Source organism: Sardina pilchardus, chromosome 20 (genome assembly GCF_963854185.1).
Source record: "Sardina pilchardus chromosome 20, fSarPil1.1, whole genome shotgun sequence".
In the NCBI taxonomy this organism is placed as follows: domain Eukaryota; kingdom Metazoa; phylum Chordata; class Actinopteri; order Clupeiformes; family Clupeidae; genus Sardina; species Sardina pilchardus.
Window position 1 is genome coordinate 7,820,324 of NC_085013.1, and position 15,756 is coordinate 7,836,079.

Here is a 15,756-nt window from a genome sequence, read left to right on the forward strand (position 1 = left end):
TGCTCGGTTTTTGTTGACCTTTTGCGTTGTTACAGTAGGTTGCTAGTTCTTGAGCAACAATTCTTTTTTTTCCTCTTTAAAAACCCACAATCTCCATGTCTGCCTGCTGAAGGCTCACTGGAGCAAATATCACATAAGAGAGTGAGAACGTTCCAGTTATTGGCATAAAAAAAATATGTTTGCAGTCTGTATTAAGCTCTAATGAGATGTTCTAGGTAAATGAAGGAAGAAAATGACTGAGGGAGGAGCAGAAAGTTTCATAAACCTGTCTGTCACAGCACTTCCAACAGACAAGCAAATCCTTGCTCAGCTGGAGTTAGGTTTTATTCTCTCCAAAGCTACCGTCGACAACAAAAAAGCCGGGAATATTCCTGACCCCGACGCACTCACGATCTGAAGTGCGGACGGATTTAGAAACTCGGGATACACAAGCCCGACGCTCTTGGGCTGAGCTGTTTTCCTCTTCTTCCCTCAGAGAAGCAAATGATCCAGCTGATTCATTCAGAATGGTGTGTGCTGCCTTCTCAAGCTCAAATCAGATACGCATCATTAAGAGGGGCTGGTGAGATAGCATAGATTTCCAATCCCACGACCAAAACAGAGCGAGCTCACGGCCTTAAATGGCTCTGGTAGTGATAATACCTGAACATAACCATCATCAGAATGATGTACCATACAATACACATGACCCTGTTCTGATGCACTGACGCGGAATTGAAATAGTTTATCATTCAGTTACACATTCACAACATGATGTATGTGACAAAATGGCTTTGTAGTATGAGCACTTTCTGCACCTATACCATATTCAGACATGCACTGCAGCCTGATAATAACTTCTCTGACTAACTTTTCTAGACATTGTGTGACAACAAAGGGCTATATATGAGAACATACATGGCAATCAGTTGACGCCGATATTACAGACTTGACCTGGCCAGCTATCTGCAAGGTCCAGGCTCAGCTCCTAATTAAATCCATGCGTAGCATAGTTGTCCCAATAGCATCCAGGTGGGCATGCTGGTGACACTGGAGACATAAAGAAATAAAAACATTAAGCTGAAATCATTTAGAGGTGATATGCAGTCTGATGCAAACAGCAATGGCTCAAACTAACACACCAGCATCAGCATCTAGTACAAACCCAGCGAGAAGCTAGCAAGCTAAACTAAACACCAGTAGCCTACATGGGTAAGCTTTTCTGACTCTCATACTTTCTGCCCCTCAGAATATCTACAGTATGCGTCTCAGAATTCTGAACAGGCTTCCGAAAATGTTGTGTATGATGTGTGTGACATTTTTCTGACACTGCTGGATGCAGAAGGCCCAATGACATTTGACACAAGTATGACATTTGAGTGCCCATACAACTATGGCTTGCTGTGTGCAATGCCAGCCATATGATTTAAATGCAATAAAAATAAGATTATGTAAGATACACTTTACAGTACGAGTCTCTTATCAAGTCACGCAGGCCCAGGCTCGATTGCATGATTTACTGTTTCATTTCCATTTTAGCCAGCTCCCGCTATCATATTCATGGGGGGCTGTCTTTTTACAGGGGCATTCACTCCAGAGATTGCTTTAATGGTTCATAAAAAGCTAACTCTGGCATAATAAACTCTTAGATGAGCTATAGGCCCGCCATACTACGCCGCTGTGTGAACTATAACCAGAATGCATGTGGTGCATGATAGATAGATGGGCTTTGGTCTGTTCTGTTTACACAAAGAGTTTAGATGCAGAGATCGTAACCCCCGACGATCACACTGAGCCACTGAGCTTGTGATTAAAGCATAAAGTTTCCACAGAGTCGTTTTGTACTTTAATATTTATAGTTGCAGTTAGTTCTACTTAGTCTTTTTCGCGAGAAGCTTTATGGCAAGAGAAAAAAAAGTGCATGAGTCAGTTTTACAATATGCAGTCCACAGCTGTAAAGGGAAATTGTGATGACACTTCCTTTTACCTCACAGAGCCTGACCGTCATGTGACCCTCCCCGGTAACAGACTTCATGCTTGTGTCATTCTCTCGTTCTCTCTTTCTTGCTATCAGTGTCTGTCTCTCTCTACTTTCTCTTCTCTGGAAACCATGGGGCTTCAAAGCTGTTGTGGTTATTGGGAACAGCTAGACTGAAGAGGACTTAGCCTAGTTTGTTTTCCCTTATCAAGTCCGTTGTCTAGTTGCTCAGAAATCATGCCAGAATGGGTGGAGAAGTTGGGACGAGTGGTTACAGTGGAGCCGGTCATTTTCTGGTTCATGACCAGCACTTTCATTGTGTCGCCTGCTTATCAACAACTGATCATCAACAAGGTAAACCTGTCAGCTACTGGGAGTTGCTGTCTTCTTCTTACCCTTATCTCTTTCCCCTTGTACTTCCTATGTCTTTGTGCACTTGTTTTTTCCCCCCTTATCTGTCACAGAGAGTTTGTGGGCAACATTCGTAGCTTTTTTTCCTGGAGCATTTTAATGGTGTAAAACAGGAAGTGAACAATTCATCAACTGGCTCTGTGGGGATGGCATTTTCTCCCTTTTTTAGACTTCTGGACAACAGGGCAACAGGGCAGTGTGTGTGTGTGTGAGAGAGAGAAAGAGAGAAAGAAATTGTGTGTGTGAGAGAGAAAGAGAGAGTGGGCAAGAGAGAGAAAGAGAGAGAGCCAGGTGTTTGTGTGTGTGAGAAAAAGAGCGGGTGTGTGGCCACCAATGTTTTTGTGTGTGTGTCTGTGTGTGTGTGTGTGTGTGAAAGAGACAAGACAGCAATGCTTCATGCTGAGCAAAACGACGAGTCCTTGCTAGGAATGGTGCCGCCTTGCGCCGCGAGATGTAAACAAAAGAATAGAGATGCACCGATTGCAATTTTTTGGCCGATTCCGATTTCCGATTTTTCATCGAGTTTGACCGGCCGATACCGATTTTAGCCGATTCCGATTTAATTTCTTCTAACCACTTTACAGCACAAACAAAGAGTTATTTTCTAGCCTATATTTTCTTCAATACAACATGTTAGAAATGTAATCAACTTATCAATGGCTGGTAGAAAAATGTGAATAGACAGATTCTTCTTCAAGTCTTCTTCAGCTGCAGTAATCCCAGTGTGGGACATTCATTTCACACATGTAGAAATGCACTAGGAACACTTTCTTTCTTCTCACATCCATATGCAATATCCAACTGTAAATATCTTCAGAATAGCCTACTGATAACTGAAGTTAGTGCTACATAGGCTGAGATGTTGGAAAATGACAACAAAAAAAACTAATTTTGAGAAGCCTTGAAATTAACACAGCAAATGACATACATTCTCAGTCCACACTCTTCTTTGAACTTTCGCGATTGCTTGCGGATACTAAGGAAGTGTCCATATTTGGATGGCATAACGTCATGCAGGATATCGAAACACAGCTTTCCAACGACACCACGCATGATATGTTTTGTATCACGGTCGCGGTAGGCTAGTTTATGACACGTTAGAATGCTAACTTTTGGCGAATTTAGAAGAAATATACAGGCGTGATCAGACAAAAGGTAATGAAATAAACCTCTAAATGTGTAAATCGGACTTAGTTGTTGTAGTAGTGTGAAAGAATACATGATAAGTTGGCAAACCGAAGCAAAACTATGTTTATTCCTGCCGTGTCTCGCCTTAAGTTGAGTAAAGGCTATGTCGCTGCTTATTGATAGCGCTTGTGGTTCAGCTGTGGGCACGCAATTAGCGGCAAGGACGGGCTTTGATGAGCGCTGTAACCTGAAGTGACAGCTTAGTATAGTAAATTCCACGCAATATGGCAAAGCACAGCGTTCGCTGCATAGAAAAACTCAGTATTAGCGCTTTATCCAGCCCTGACTGTTGGCCTAGCTTCATCAAACTTTGCAAACTCAGCTGTGTGAGTGTGATGTTGTTACAAGTACGTGCGAGTGCATTTGACCGGCATAAAATCGGCATGTCTCAGACTGACCGGCCGGTCGCCGGTCGTGGCCGATCACGTGAAAATCGGCCGATTCCAATCGGCGGCCGGTCGATCGGTGCATCTCTACAAAAGAAGCCAGAAAAGTGCTGCAGACATTTATCAGCTAACCTGGCCATGAGTCATCTGCCTCCAAATCAGCAGGAACTCTCTCTTCCCCACCCCTTCTTTGTCTTCCTCTACCCCCCTCTCCTACTCCTTTGATATCAATCAAACTGTCTTTAACAATTGAGCAGAAATACTTCTTCTCGAAGACTGTCGCAAAGCAAAACTTTTGTTCAAGACAAGAGTGCAGCTTATGTCCAGATGATGCACAAATATCGGATGGCCCTGGGTGCTGCGTTGGCCTGAATGTTCCCACAAAGTATGACCCGGAAAAGCTGTTGAAGATTTTCATGGAAGGTCTTGGAGATTATTGCTTTATTACCCTGGCAGTAAAGCTGTATCAAGCAGGCGTTGTGTCTGCAATCAAAGCCATTTGTCTCAAAACAGGCTCGTGAGTGAGTGAAGTCATCTGAAGTAGTCGTTTATATGTTTCACGTTTCCCATGCATTTGCAGACTGAGAAGCATCTCATATCTTTGGAGGCATTTCGCAAATAGACTTGAAGCCGTTGCAAAAGAGTGCATTAGTGTCTTCTCTGGCTGTCACATCCCACTGCTCAGTTTCAAAATCGGCCTGCATACAGGCAATCTGAACCTCCATTCAAACAGCTCAAGTGCAAATTCATTATGTGTTATTTCTATGGCATGTAGTTAGAAATATGCTGCATTTCCTCTTGGAGTGTTTTGTTATAGATAAGCACACACAGCATAGTGAAGGTCTGTGTAATGTTTCGAGTGTTGCTCAAGAGCTTGAACAAAAGGTAAATATAGATTGATACAGTCATTGACATGAGGAGCGTGTATGGTCAACACTGAGGATTTAACTCTGGCAGTGAAGGTAGAAATATGTCTTGATCGAGGCCGATATTTCAAAATGAACTGAGAAACCAGAGAAATGATGCAACTTCTTACATTCTCAAAACACTGTGTTGTCCCTTACTGGACAGAGATGTTATTTTCAACACATATTGTGTAACAAATAGCAAAATAATGTGTTGGAAACAACACAAACTGTGTTGTCCCTATCCGGACACAGAGATGTGTTGTTTTCAACACATTTATTTTAAGAGTGTAGAAGAGAGTCTTTTCTTAATCTTTTTTTGCTGAAATCTTTTGAGTTTTCCTCTCTCTCTCTCTCTACCATACACAACCCTGACCTCCAAATCTCCTCTCTCCACACTCTGCCTTCCTCTGCTTTCTCTCCCCATCCTCCCTTTTCTTCAGATCTGCTCTGAGCTCTTTCAGGACCAGTCCATCTGCGCCAACCTCGGGCAGCATCACGATGAGGACAAGGAGGTGCAGCGGCACTCCTCCACGGTCGTGCTGCTCTACCTGGTCGTCCTGAGCGTGGTGTCCGTCCCGCCGGCGCTGCTCCTGGGCTCGTGGTCGGACCGGGTGGGCCGGCGCTCCGTCATGGTCCTGCCGTCCGCGCTGTCGATGGCCGCCGGCGCCGTGCTGGTGTGCATGCACGAGCTGCCGCAGATGGGCGTCATGTGGGTGCTGGCGGCGGCGGCCATCGTGGGGCTCACCGGCGGCCACGTGTCCATCTTCCTCAGCTGCTTCAGCTACCTGGCCGACGTCACGGCGGGCTGCCCGGGCGAGGGCCGGACGCGGACCGTGCGCATGGCCGTGGCCGAGTCCATGATCTTCGTCGGCGGGACGCTGGGCTTCCTCATGGGCGGCTTCCTGGAGAAGGCCTATGGGCTGACGGCGGCGTTCGGCGCCTTCATGGTCTGTCACGTCATCATCATCCTCTACGTGTTGCTCTGGCTCCGCGACCCCAGGCCGCCCCCTAGCAGCCCCGTCCCGCAAGACGCCATCACCAAGCAGGACGATGACGACGCGGAGGCCGCGAAACCTCCAGGCTCTCAGCTGTTCCTAGTGCGCTACCTGAAAAGGACCCTTTACTCTGTGTTCAAGAAGCGGCCGGGACAGGAGAGACAGAAACTGCTCTTTCTCATCCTCTGCTCCTTCCTGAACAACCTTGTGGCCGTGGGTGAGGACTGCGTTTCCGATTTGGCTTTTGTTTAGTTTCGCTTCTTAACTGGAGGGACCACAACAGGGCCTGTTTTGTAAAGGGTTTGTGCTGGAGTATTATCCCAGCTAGGAGACTGCAGCCGTCTCATGGCCCAGTCAATCAATGATGTGTGGATTCTCAGATCAGTTGTTTACATTGATCCGCTCTTTTGCAGCATGGATGGTTGTTTGGAAACCCCCAACACTGCGGGACTTTCAGAGCAGTCTTCCAAAGTGCTATTGGAGAGAAAATACTGTAACAAAAACGTTATATGGCTGTGGCTTTTGAGTTATGCTATGCAGCTAAATGCCAGCAATTAAATGGATTTACACTCCTATTCTATTGTGCTAGGAGTTATTAGTAATTGAATACGCCAGCAAAATATCACATAAATAGATGTTCACTGACACAGCAGTCACATGAAAACAAGTGTGACATAAATTACTGGTTAAGTACAAAATCCAGTGGTTCTCTCATTTAGTTATTAGCCTAACATATGTTAATGATCAACCACAAGCACGTGCAGACTGTTAAAGCCATACCAGACATACGGATAGATACAGTAGGTGAAGGGCAATATTGATGTAATCTGTCTACATTTCCAAGTTGAAGACAAATCACACTGTAAAAGATGAGGTGATAGGAAGAGCTTTTATCCCACTTCTTTTCTCTTTCCATCACTTGCTCTCTTACTCCCTCGTTTTCTGTCTCTCTGCCTCCCAGGGGAATCGGCGATCCTCCTCCTTTATCTGATGTATGAGCCAAGGGAGTTTGACACAGAGATGTTTGGGATCTTCAGCTCTGTCAAGATGTTGCTTCTGGTAAGCGCCGACTTTTTGAGCCCTTCGACTCCTTGACGTTTCACTCATCGCGTCATTTGAGTGCACTACACTGAAAGTACGACAAGTTTTCATGACGGCGAATCTCTCTGAAGCCTCAGGTTATGACTGGGAATGGTTTTTCCCTCATAAACAGTTCAATCATATCACCCTTAGCCAAAGTACTGTATGGGAGCTACCTATATTTCAGAAAACCAAGAGTCTTATGGAGTTGGCTCAAATCCAAAAAGTCTCTCATTTTGAAATAAACAAGCCAATTTGATTTTCATGCTTTCAGGTACGCTTTTAAAATGTGCGTTGTTTCAGTTGCAACTTCCTTAATGGCATTTCATACATTTAGCTTTGACTTTGACCATCAAGTACTTCTGTATGAGGCTATAGTAGAGTCAGGCATTCAGTGCTCTCTGTATTTTTTTGAAGGATTGGAGCATTCCATTTAAAAAGCCATTTAATCCAGAAAATTACTTTTTGTACGCATTTATCCAATAATTGGCAGAAGTGGACCATCATTTGAAGCACCAGTGACTCCTCAGTTAATCAAGCATTATGCAGTTTGTTTTATATAAATAAATACAATGTCAGTTTTTCAAAGCATTTTAAATGATCACTTACTTAAATAGTGAGCAGCAAAGTGCATAAAAATAGATGTTAAACCCACACTGTCATAATGTCATATAAATGTTTATAAAGACACTAAGATGACCTGCCACACTGTCATACACTGCCTTGCCAGTAAATCAGTAATAAATGAAATGGTAAAATGACTGCTTAAATGCTTCAGACCTAAATGCCCGTCATTTTAGCTTAAAACGTGTGCCACTTTTGATGCCATAAAATGTACATTTTGAATTGTATGCATGATTTTTTTGAGTACTCCTGTCCCTCTAAATGTCATGGTGGTATTGCATGGAGGGTTTGTATGGGAGAGGGGAAGGAGAAAGGACAGTGTTGGGTCTTCCAGCAGGAAGAAGTGAGGGTGAGCTAGTGGGCAGTGATGAGCTGAATGATGATGATTATGGCTTCGCTATCTTGGAGACCTGTGGTCATGGCCAAGTGGAGCCATTTCTTTCTCCCTTTGCTACATTTGCAGTCACAAGTGGGATGGCTGGCCATGGGGCTGTTTGCCTATAGTGTGAATCATTGGTCCCTGTGGCTTGCCATGGGGCCGTTTGCCCAGTGTGAACCGTTGGTCCCTGTGTGGGGGAATCTATGGAAGTACTTGTGTGCATGGCGCCACAAGGACACTGTATGGCATTGCTATGGTACGGTGTATGGAGTATGGACTGTGACTGACTACCATATACTGTAACAGAATCTGAGAAACATTTAAAATGAAAGAGGAATCTTTGATCAGGACAGATGTCCTTTTAAAGATACGTTTCACGATGTCACATTATTGACATGTCATGTTACTGTACCTTGCAGCCCAAATTACTATTGAATTTGTATTATTTTAAAATAATACAATTGATTTTGATTGAGTATTGGCTTTTTTTATTTTCCCATCATTAAAGTCAGGTAGTGATTTTTACAATAAGAACTAATTATCTTTCAAATAACAGTATATGGCAACACAGACCAGCCTATTAGCCTACTGAGGTAATCAAAGTATGTCTGCAATTTATCATTCACTGTGGTAATCAAAGTGAGTCTGTAAAACGGCACCCTACGGTCATAAATTATGGTGGTTTTGAAGGCCACTCAGCAAGGGCATCAGACAGTTGTAGGTATGTAAAAAAATACCCCGCGTCACAGCCTTGAACGTCAATTCGGCAGGACTCCTAGATCATTCTTAAAGACTCCATTCAACCTGCACCAATAAAAGTCGAGGTTTGAGCTTATTGACTGTGGTGGCCATTACATAGTGGTTTGGTAGTCAATCAACCATTCCTTTCCTTATACCGTGTGCGCCTGCCATTATACCTCACGTGGACCTGAGGGTCTTGTCTTGGCTCGAGTCCAGGGTTCTACCATATGGAAGCAGTGACAAGGTTTTCTGGTGTGCATGTCCTTGAAGTGGTGAGGTTAAAAAACGCAGGAGGCCACAACACAATTGACCTTTTGCGAGGCTTAACATTTCCACCCAACCGTCTAAAAGTGCATAGTTGTTTTTATAGCGATATTCTGCCTCTAACTTCTAGAAAAGGCCTGATCCATGAAAAAAAAGCAACTTAGCAATTTCCACAGCAATTACCCACGGACAATAGTAGCCAAAGGATACGTTCATTTGGCCTTTATGTTAGTGGAAGCATTTTTTGACAAAATCAAGATCTCGCTCCGATATCATTCAAAATTAAATATCGATTTAGGCCCTCAAGTCCACCCCTCCTCCACCCCCTCCCCTTCCCACTCCCCACTTAGAGGTGAAAAAAAAAACACAGTACAAGAAAACCCATCAAAGGCTCCTTTCCCTCTGTGGACAGTGGCTGGCTGCTGCCTTAACCTTCATCTATTATGTGTACGGCCGGAGTAATTACCAAGAGGAAGCTGCTGGCGAGAGCGTCTTTGTGTTCCCTCCGTTGGCCTCTGTCAGCAGAATCCAGCGCCGCCACGGCCCGCTGTCGCCGCTGCCACCGTGACCGCCTCCACCTCCGCCTTCTCATCAGCGCCGGGGAGACAAAGAGCGGTCGATGGGCACATCACCGCCGTGACGCTCAAACAAAAGAGCCTCTCGTTTGAGGCGCGGCGGCGGCGGTTTTTTTTTTACGCCGGCGATGGCGAGAGCGGGTGGCTTTTTTTGAGGAGGGTGCTCCCTCGCACGCCACGTCGTCGTCGTTGGCACCGTCTCAGACGCTTGCCACCTCTGCGCCGTTGACATCTCGGCTGCGTCCTTCACAGAGTGTCAGAGGCGGGCAGGCGCTGGCATTCATCTGGAACAGAGTGGGGGTGAGGGAGGACGTCAGCGAGAGCCTGAGAAGCAGATGCTTTATGGGTACCCTCTGTTTAATGAGGAGGAGAACAAAATAAAGCCACCAATGTGTAAGTGATCTGAAATTAAAGAAGGAAAAAGGGTTAACCTTGGAGCAAAAAAATATTACCTGCATTTTTCTCAGATCTTTGAGCTGATTGGAAGGGAAAGGTGAAAGTACATTAACAGCTGGGCACCACAGGCAGCCAGTAAGTGTGTGTGTGTGTGTGTGTATGTGTGTATGTGTGTATGTGTGAGCTTGTGTGTGTGTGTGAGAGAGAGAGACAGGGAGAGAAACTGGACATTTTCCTCCTGTTCAATGGCTCCACATTTAGCTTGACAGAAAAAGAGGGCGCAAGCTTCGATAGCCGTGTCATTAGATAGAAAAAAAGGAAAGAGATTGAGAGAGCTGTCGAGGAGACCAAGTCGCACAAACATTCTCAAACGCGAGTGAGAAAGTCAAGAGTGTCAACTAATTAACCTTCAGTCAATAATTACTCTTAATGTTATCTTTTAGTAAACACGCTGTTATCTCTGCGAACATCTTTAATTACTTTGGTCCTCAGAAAAGATGTATATGATGGCCAATCAGGTGTTGAATCATGTCCCTGAGCCTAAACCTGTGTTTGTAAATGGCTCGCAGGATGTGTGCCAGACTGATAATTAGAACAGCATGGAGTTTGTATTAAACACTATCAGGCGGTAGCGAGTTGATTAAAGTTGGACTAGCGAATGGTGACCTTTCTGGGGAAATATTTATGCGCTCCCATTAAGTTTGGGGTCACAAATATGAAAAGGCACGAAAACGCGACGCGAGACGGCAGGCAACTTGACACCCCAGGACGCCAATAATTAAATCAAGCCTGTCTGATGGAACAGCAGAGGCAAATGAGTTAGACTGCAGCGAGTACACACACACACACACACACACACACACACACACACACACACACACACACACACACACACAATCTCACACATGCACACTCACACATTCTCTCACTCTCTCATTCCCTGTGTCTCTTTGTCCCTCCCTCTACCCCGTTCTCATTCACGTTTGCACTCTCTGAAGGTTAATTAAGTCAAAATTTTGGGTTGATAATGAAACTGACGCCTCAAATATTTATCACAGCTTTGTTTCTAAGCGCCTGAACAGGGGCGCGATCAAAATCACCTTTACTGGCGGATAAGGTTTTGTTACCATGCCGGCTTTTAGCAGAGCTCTCTCAATAATTTATCACCAGCATTATGTACAAATCCCTGCTCACGGTGTCAGTTATTGATTCATTTCTTTGTGCATGTGTGTGTGTGTGTGTGTGTGTGTGTCGTCTGTTGTCATTTACCTTCAATTAACTTTGGGAGCGCATTAAAAAACAACTGCAAAACTGCCATCTCCCTAACTCTGCCAGGACTGCAGTGTGTCAAGCGAATGGGAGTGCATACAGTCGAGTGTACCGTGTGACCCCCTCGGCTCCTTCTCAATCTCTTGATCTCATTTGTAGGGGGGTTGTCTGCTGGGCCTGTTCCCGCTGCTGTTGCGCTGCATGGGAGAGATGACCCTGGCCAAGCTGAGTATGGTGTTCAGGGCTGCTTCCTTCATCCTCCTGGCCTTCTCCACCAACACATGGATGGTGTTCCTGGGTAAGAAAGTCCTTCCTAGACATTAGAATACTTAACTAAAAATCTAGAATGCGAAAAGGTGCTAAAATCGCATGAACCTTCCACTGATAGGATACAGTTAGAGGGAAGGCCTTGGATGCATCCTCAAAGAGCTTGCTTTGTTTGGCTTAGACTTTTCTTAGATATTCGATGAATCAAACTCAAACTGGCTGAACTCGGCAGAGGAGCCATTTCAAGCATTTTCAAAACTTGTGAAATCCTTATTTGACTCGTTTTGACTTTTTGCCACACTCGCACATAATTTAGGATGGGAACGGGTTCAAACGCAGCTGTAATAGCCGAGCAGTATTTCAACTGAAAGTATGACTAATCATCCAAACTATTCCTGATGGCTCCCTGACAAAAACTCTTTCAGCTGAACCATTTTTAGATTATAATTGTAACTCAACTGTCGCTGCCGGATAGTCGGGATGAACGAAGCTAACATGCTTTACGTCGGGCGGCACAAAATGAAAACAAGGTTACGGACATCAAAGCGGAAAAAATGTGGACATTGATGAGGCCAGAAAATTGATATAGGGGATGGCATCAAAAAGGAGGTCCTAGGGGGGGGGGGGGATAACCATTAGAATCATCAGCTTTGTGTCGCTCCAAGAAGAGACCCTTTGCAATCAGTGTAGGTGTTAGGCTGGAACACAAAGCCATAATCACCTCCAATCACCTGTCCGCTGTGGAGAGAACGTTGCATCTCATCACTCAGTCACACATTCACACCTGGCTCGGCTCCGCTCGGTTCAAGACTGTGTGCCGTTAGGAAAAAAAACTAAAAAAAAAACAGTCCATCTGGGTTCACTGCCAGAAATCACAGATGGGCTGCACTTGTTCTCTGTCTTAAGATGAGCAATGACCATTAAAATTGATAGGTTTTAAAAAAAAAATTTGAGTTTCAGCATGAACACACTCCTGTGAAGAACTGCGACTCAACGTATTGCATTTTTAAATGTCCACTATTGCAATGCTGCTGCAACATGTTTTGACAGAAGGATGGGGTTGTGCTTACCTGTATTTAGACATATGTTCATGATGCAAATGACTTGAGTTTACTCTGGCATGAATACAGCTTCACTTTGCTTCGTGTCTGTGCTTTCACCATCCTTTTTGACTGCTTATGGTGTGTCTTTGCGCTATGTTATTACAAAGTTGCTGTCCACAATTCAAAAAAGTAATCTCTAGGAAGGAAGTATATTACTCTTTCTAGGAAAATAAATAGTTGCTACACTGCTTAGTCCACACCGAATACCACCAGTCTGTCCCGAAGGGGGTAATTATCTTGGCATAATATAGATCTACCCAATAACACCAAGAGCTAGTCAGACCTAAGACTTTACCAGTGGGTATTAGTGTGGTGTAGGTGTTTCACTGCTGATCTCTTTTGCAATTGATTTTTGGTCAAACCCATTTTGTGCAGCAGTGATAGTAAGATGGAGTGTCATTCTTAGCCGTCTATGCAACAAAGTACAGTGTATCAGAAACAGAAATGAGTATTTCTACTATTTTTGTCTGCTGGTCTTCATAATTATCATATTGTGTCGTGTTGTGTTGTGTTGTGTTATGTACTGCTATCCTGAGCATATCATGTGATATGACAGATGAAGTCAGCACATTGTGTTAACACTAACAACCCACAATAATTATTTAGCATTTTGATAAAAAAAATGTGCATTGATAAATGTTGAGGGTTGTCTGTGTTGCTTTACCCAGGCACTGACTAGGCCTACTTAATCTGTTGTGCCACATATCTTTTTCTTGAAAGATACACAGCTTATACTCGGGTGAGAGTATTTCCCTCAAATTTAACCTTGAAACTTCAACCAAAAAAAGACTCAGACAGCCCACTTTTTGAATCTTAGTAAGCCACAGTCTTAGGAATAGTATGTGACTCGGGCTTTACACAAGAGGAACTCGTACTGACAGGTTGTATTACTTCAAAAATGTTTCGGAAAAGGAAGATTTCTCCTGCACCGGGGTGCTGTGACATAATCATTGATGCTGTTCGCCCGACATGTAGTCACAGCGCTTGAGAAGGTTGTCTGCAGGAGTCCTGGGATGGAAGACATCACCAAAAATAAGCAAGTGCAGCTTTCACAAAAAGAAGTGGATGCCCTCAACCTTTGAAGAACATTTTTTCCTGGAGACTTCATTTCAGGCAAGACGTTCAGAGGGAGCCAGACTGCAGTTGATGTGTGCTGCTGCTGCAATCTGCCCAGTGAGAAACCCAAGGCCTTTTCTCAGGGGATGAACAGTCCAAGTGTCTAATATGTCAGAGCTGAGGAAAAACAGCCGGAGAAAATCACTATTTCAGTCAGGCAGATGGGGCCGGATTGGCTTGTGGCGAGGAACTGAAGATCAAACTGGGAGGAGGGTGAGGCTGAGATCTTTGAAGACAGCCATGTCACTAAATGACAGAACATGTTAGCATGCTCGCTAGCCAGTGGCTAGTAATGGAGAATGGTTGTAAACGATTATGAACAGTGACGGAGGAGGAAATGAGAAATCACCATCATCTCAAAGCCATAGAAGAAGAATCAGAAAAGACAGAATTTCAGATTGGAAAGGTCAGGTAGATACATCAAGCAGGGTGTGTGTGTGTGTGTGTGTGTGTGTGTGGGGGGGGGTGCTGTTGTTGTTGTTGGCTGGAGAACCTGAAGTTCAGTGTACAGGAAAAGAAGTTGGGACAAGTTCATCAATCTTCTGTCAGTCCATCACTGCACACCAATGTCTCATCACTGTGTGACAATCTGACAGGGGTGAGCTTCAGTGATGAGAGAAATTAGCTTTCCTGATAACTCCAAGAGATTTGATCATGATGCAGCTGTCCTAGGTCCTGAAATCTCTTTATATCTCTCTCACACACTCCCCCTCTCTCTCCCTTCCTCTCTCTCTCTCTCTCTCTCTCTCTCTCTCTCTCTCTCTCTCTCTCTCTCTCAGGCACACATTGGCAAAAGTTTCAGGTCGGAAATCACCTACAGTACACTGTCAACACAGATCTGTAGAGTTGGCTCTCAATAATCTTGGTCGAGTTTGTGCTGTCTTCCACATAGGCAAGGGACAGATAGATGTACCCTGCTGAGCATAAGCTCATGTTCTGTTTCTACCTGAACTTAATGTTCATAGAAAGGTTGGCACTTTAGAGACAAAAACACATTGCAGAGGTCCTGGTAGTTTTGATGCTGGCCACTGCTGTGTGTGCCAGGCTGAGACCCATTAGTGTGTGATGGAGGGAGGTCCATATGACTTTCCTTAGGTTGCTGCGGCTCACACTGTTTCTTAGGTGCGATGGCGGCAACGTTCACGGGAAGGTGAAATGTTGCACTCCAGCTGGGCGCCGAGCATGCACCCTCAAGAGTGTCTTAGTGCCGAACTTCCCACCCTTTATATAGGACGTGTCCTGCGGAGTCCCTCCATACATCAGCGATCAGAAGGCAGCATACAGTACTTCACCCCCTGCTGTGGGCCTTAGCCTGCGAAAGGGCCCTGAAGCACCGCTGGCGCACATTTAGAGATGAATCTATGAGCACATTCATCTGACTAATGGTGCAGCTTGTGTTGAGTTGTTCTGCTTTTATTATGATGTGCTCTTTACCCATCTCATGCATTATTTGGATGCACGGTCATATTCCCTTTTTTCAAGTGTTTTTTTTTCTTCTTCAATATTTTATGTATGAATATGAACCATAAATGTATTAGCATTTTAATTGAACCTGCACTGCATGCTTCAGTCTTCACACATTCATGTGCACATGCAATTGACAAACACTTCATGAAAGCTCATTTCTTGGCAATGATGCCAAGTTGATTGATGGGTATTATCTTGTGTGGAGATTGAAGATTGAACAGATGCAAAGATTGTTTGTCTGCCATTTATAATAACAATGGAATACCTTCCCTGGAATTAGACATGCTTATCACAGAAAAGCTATAGGATGTTGTGACAGTGTTATAATTGTGTGTGTTTGTGTGTGTGTGTGTGTGTGTGTGTGTGTGTGTGTGTGTGTGTGTGTGTGTGTGTGTGTGTGTGTGTGTGTGTGTGTGTGTGTGTGTGTGTGTGTGTGTGTGTGCGTGTGTGTGTGTGTGTGTGTGTGTGTGGGTGGGTGGGTGGGGGTGGGGGTGCGTGCGTGCGTGCGTGTGTGCATGTTACGGTACCCTGTTTATGGGTAAAAAACAAAACAAAGCACACAAGGAATTCCACCACTAACATCTTCCCCCACCGTCTCTAAAAGGTTGTTCTTCTCAGCATGTTGTTTTT

The 15,756-nt window shown here is 44.5% G+C and overlaps 1 protein-coding gene across 1 annotated transcript in view; it reads left to right on the plus strand.

Moving 5' to 3' along the window:
- The first annotated feature begins 2,010 nt into the window (after nucleotides 1-2,010).
- Nucleotides 2,011-15,756, plus strand: part of zgc:174356 (uncharacterized protein LOC100137120 homolog) — a 31,010-nt gene continuing 17,264 nt past the window's right edge. The window contains exons 1-4 of the mRNA XM_062522977.1: nucleotides 2,011-2,311; nucleotides 5,291-6,062; nucleotides 6,807-6,904; nucleotides 11,333-11,471. Coding sequence (XP_062378961.1) covers nucleotides 2,195-2,311; nucleotides 5,291-6,062; nucleotides 6,807-6,904; nucleotides 11,333-11,471 — 1,126 coding nt within the window. The 5' untranslated portion in view covers nucleotides 2,011-2,194. The remainder of the gene's footprint in view (nucleotides 2,312-5,290; nucleotides 6,063-6,806; nucleotides 6,905-11,332; nucleotides 11,472-15,756) is intronic.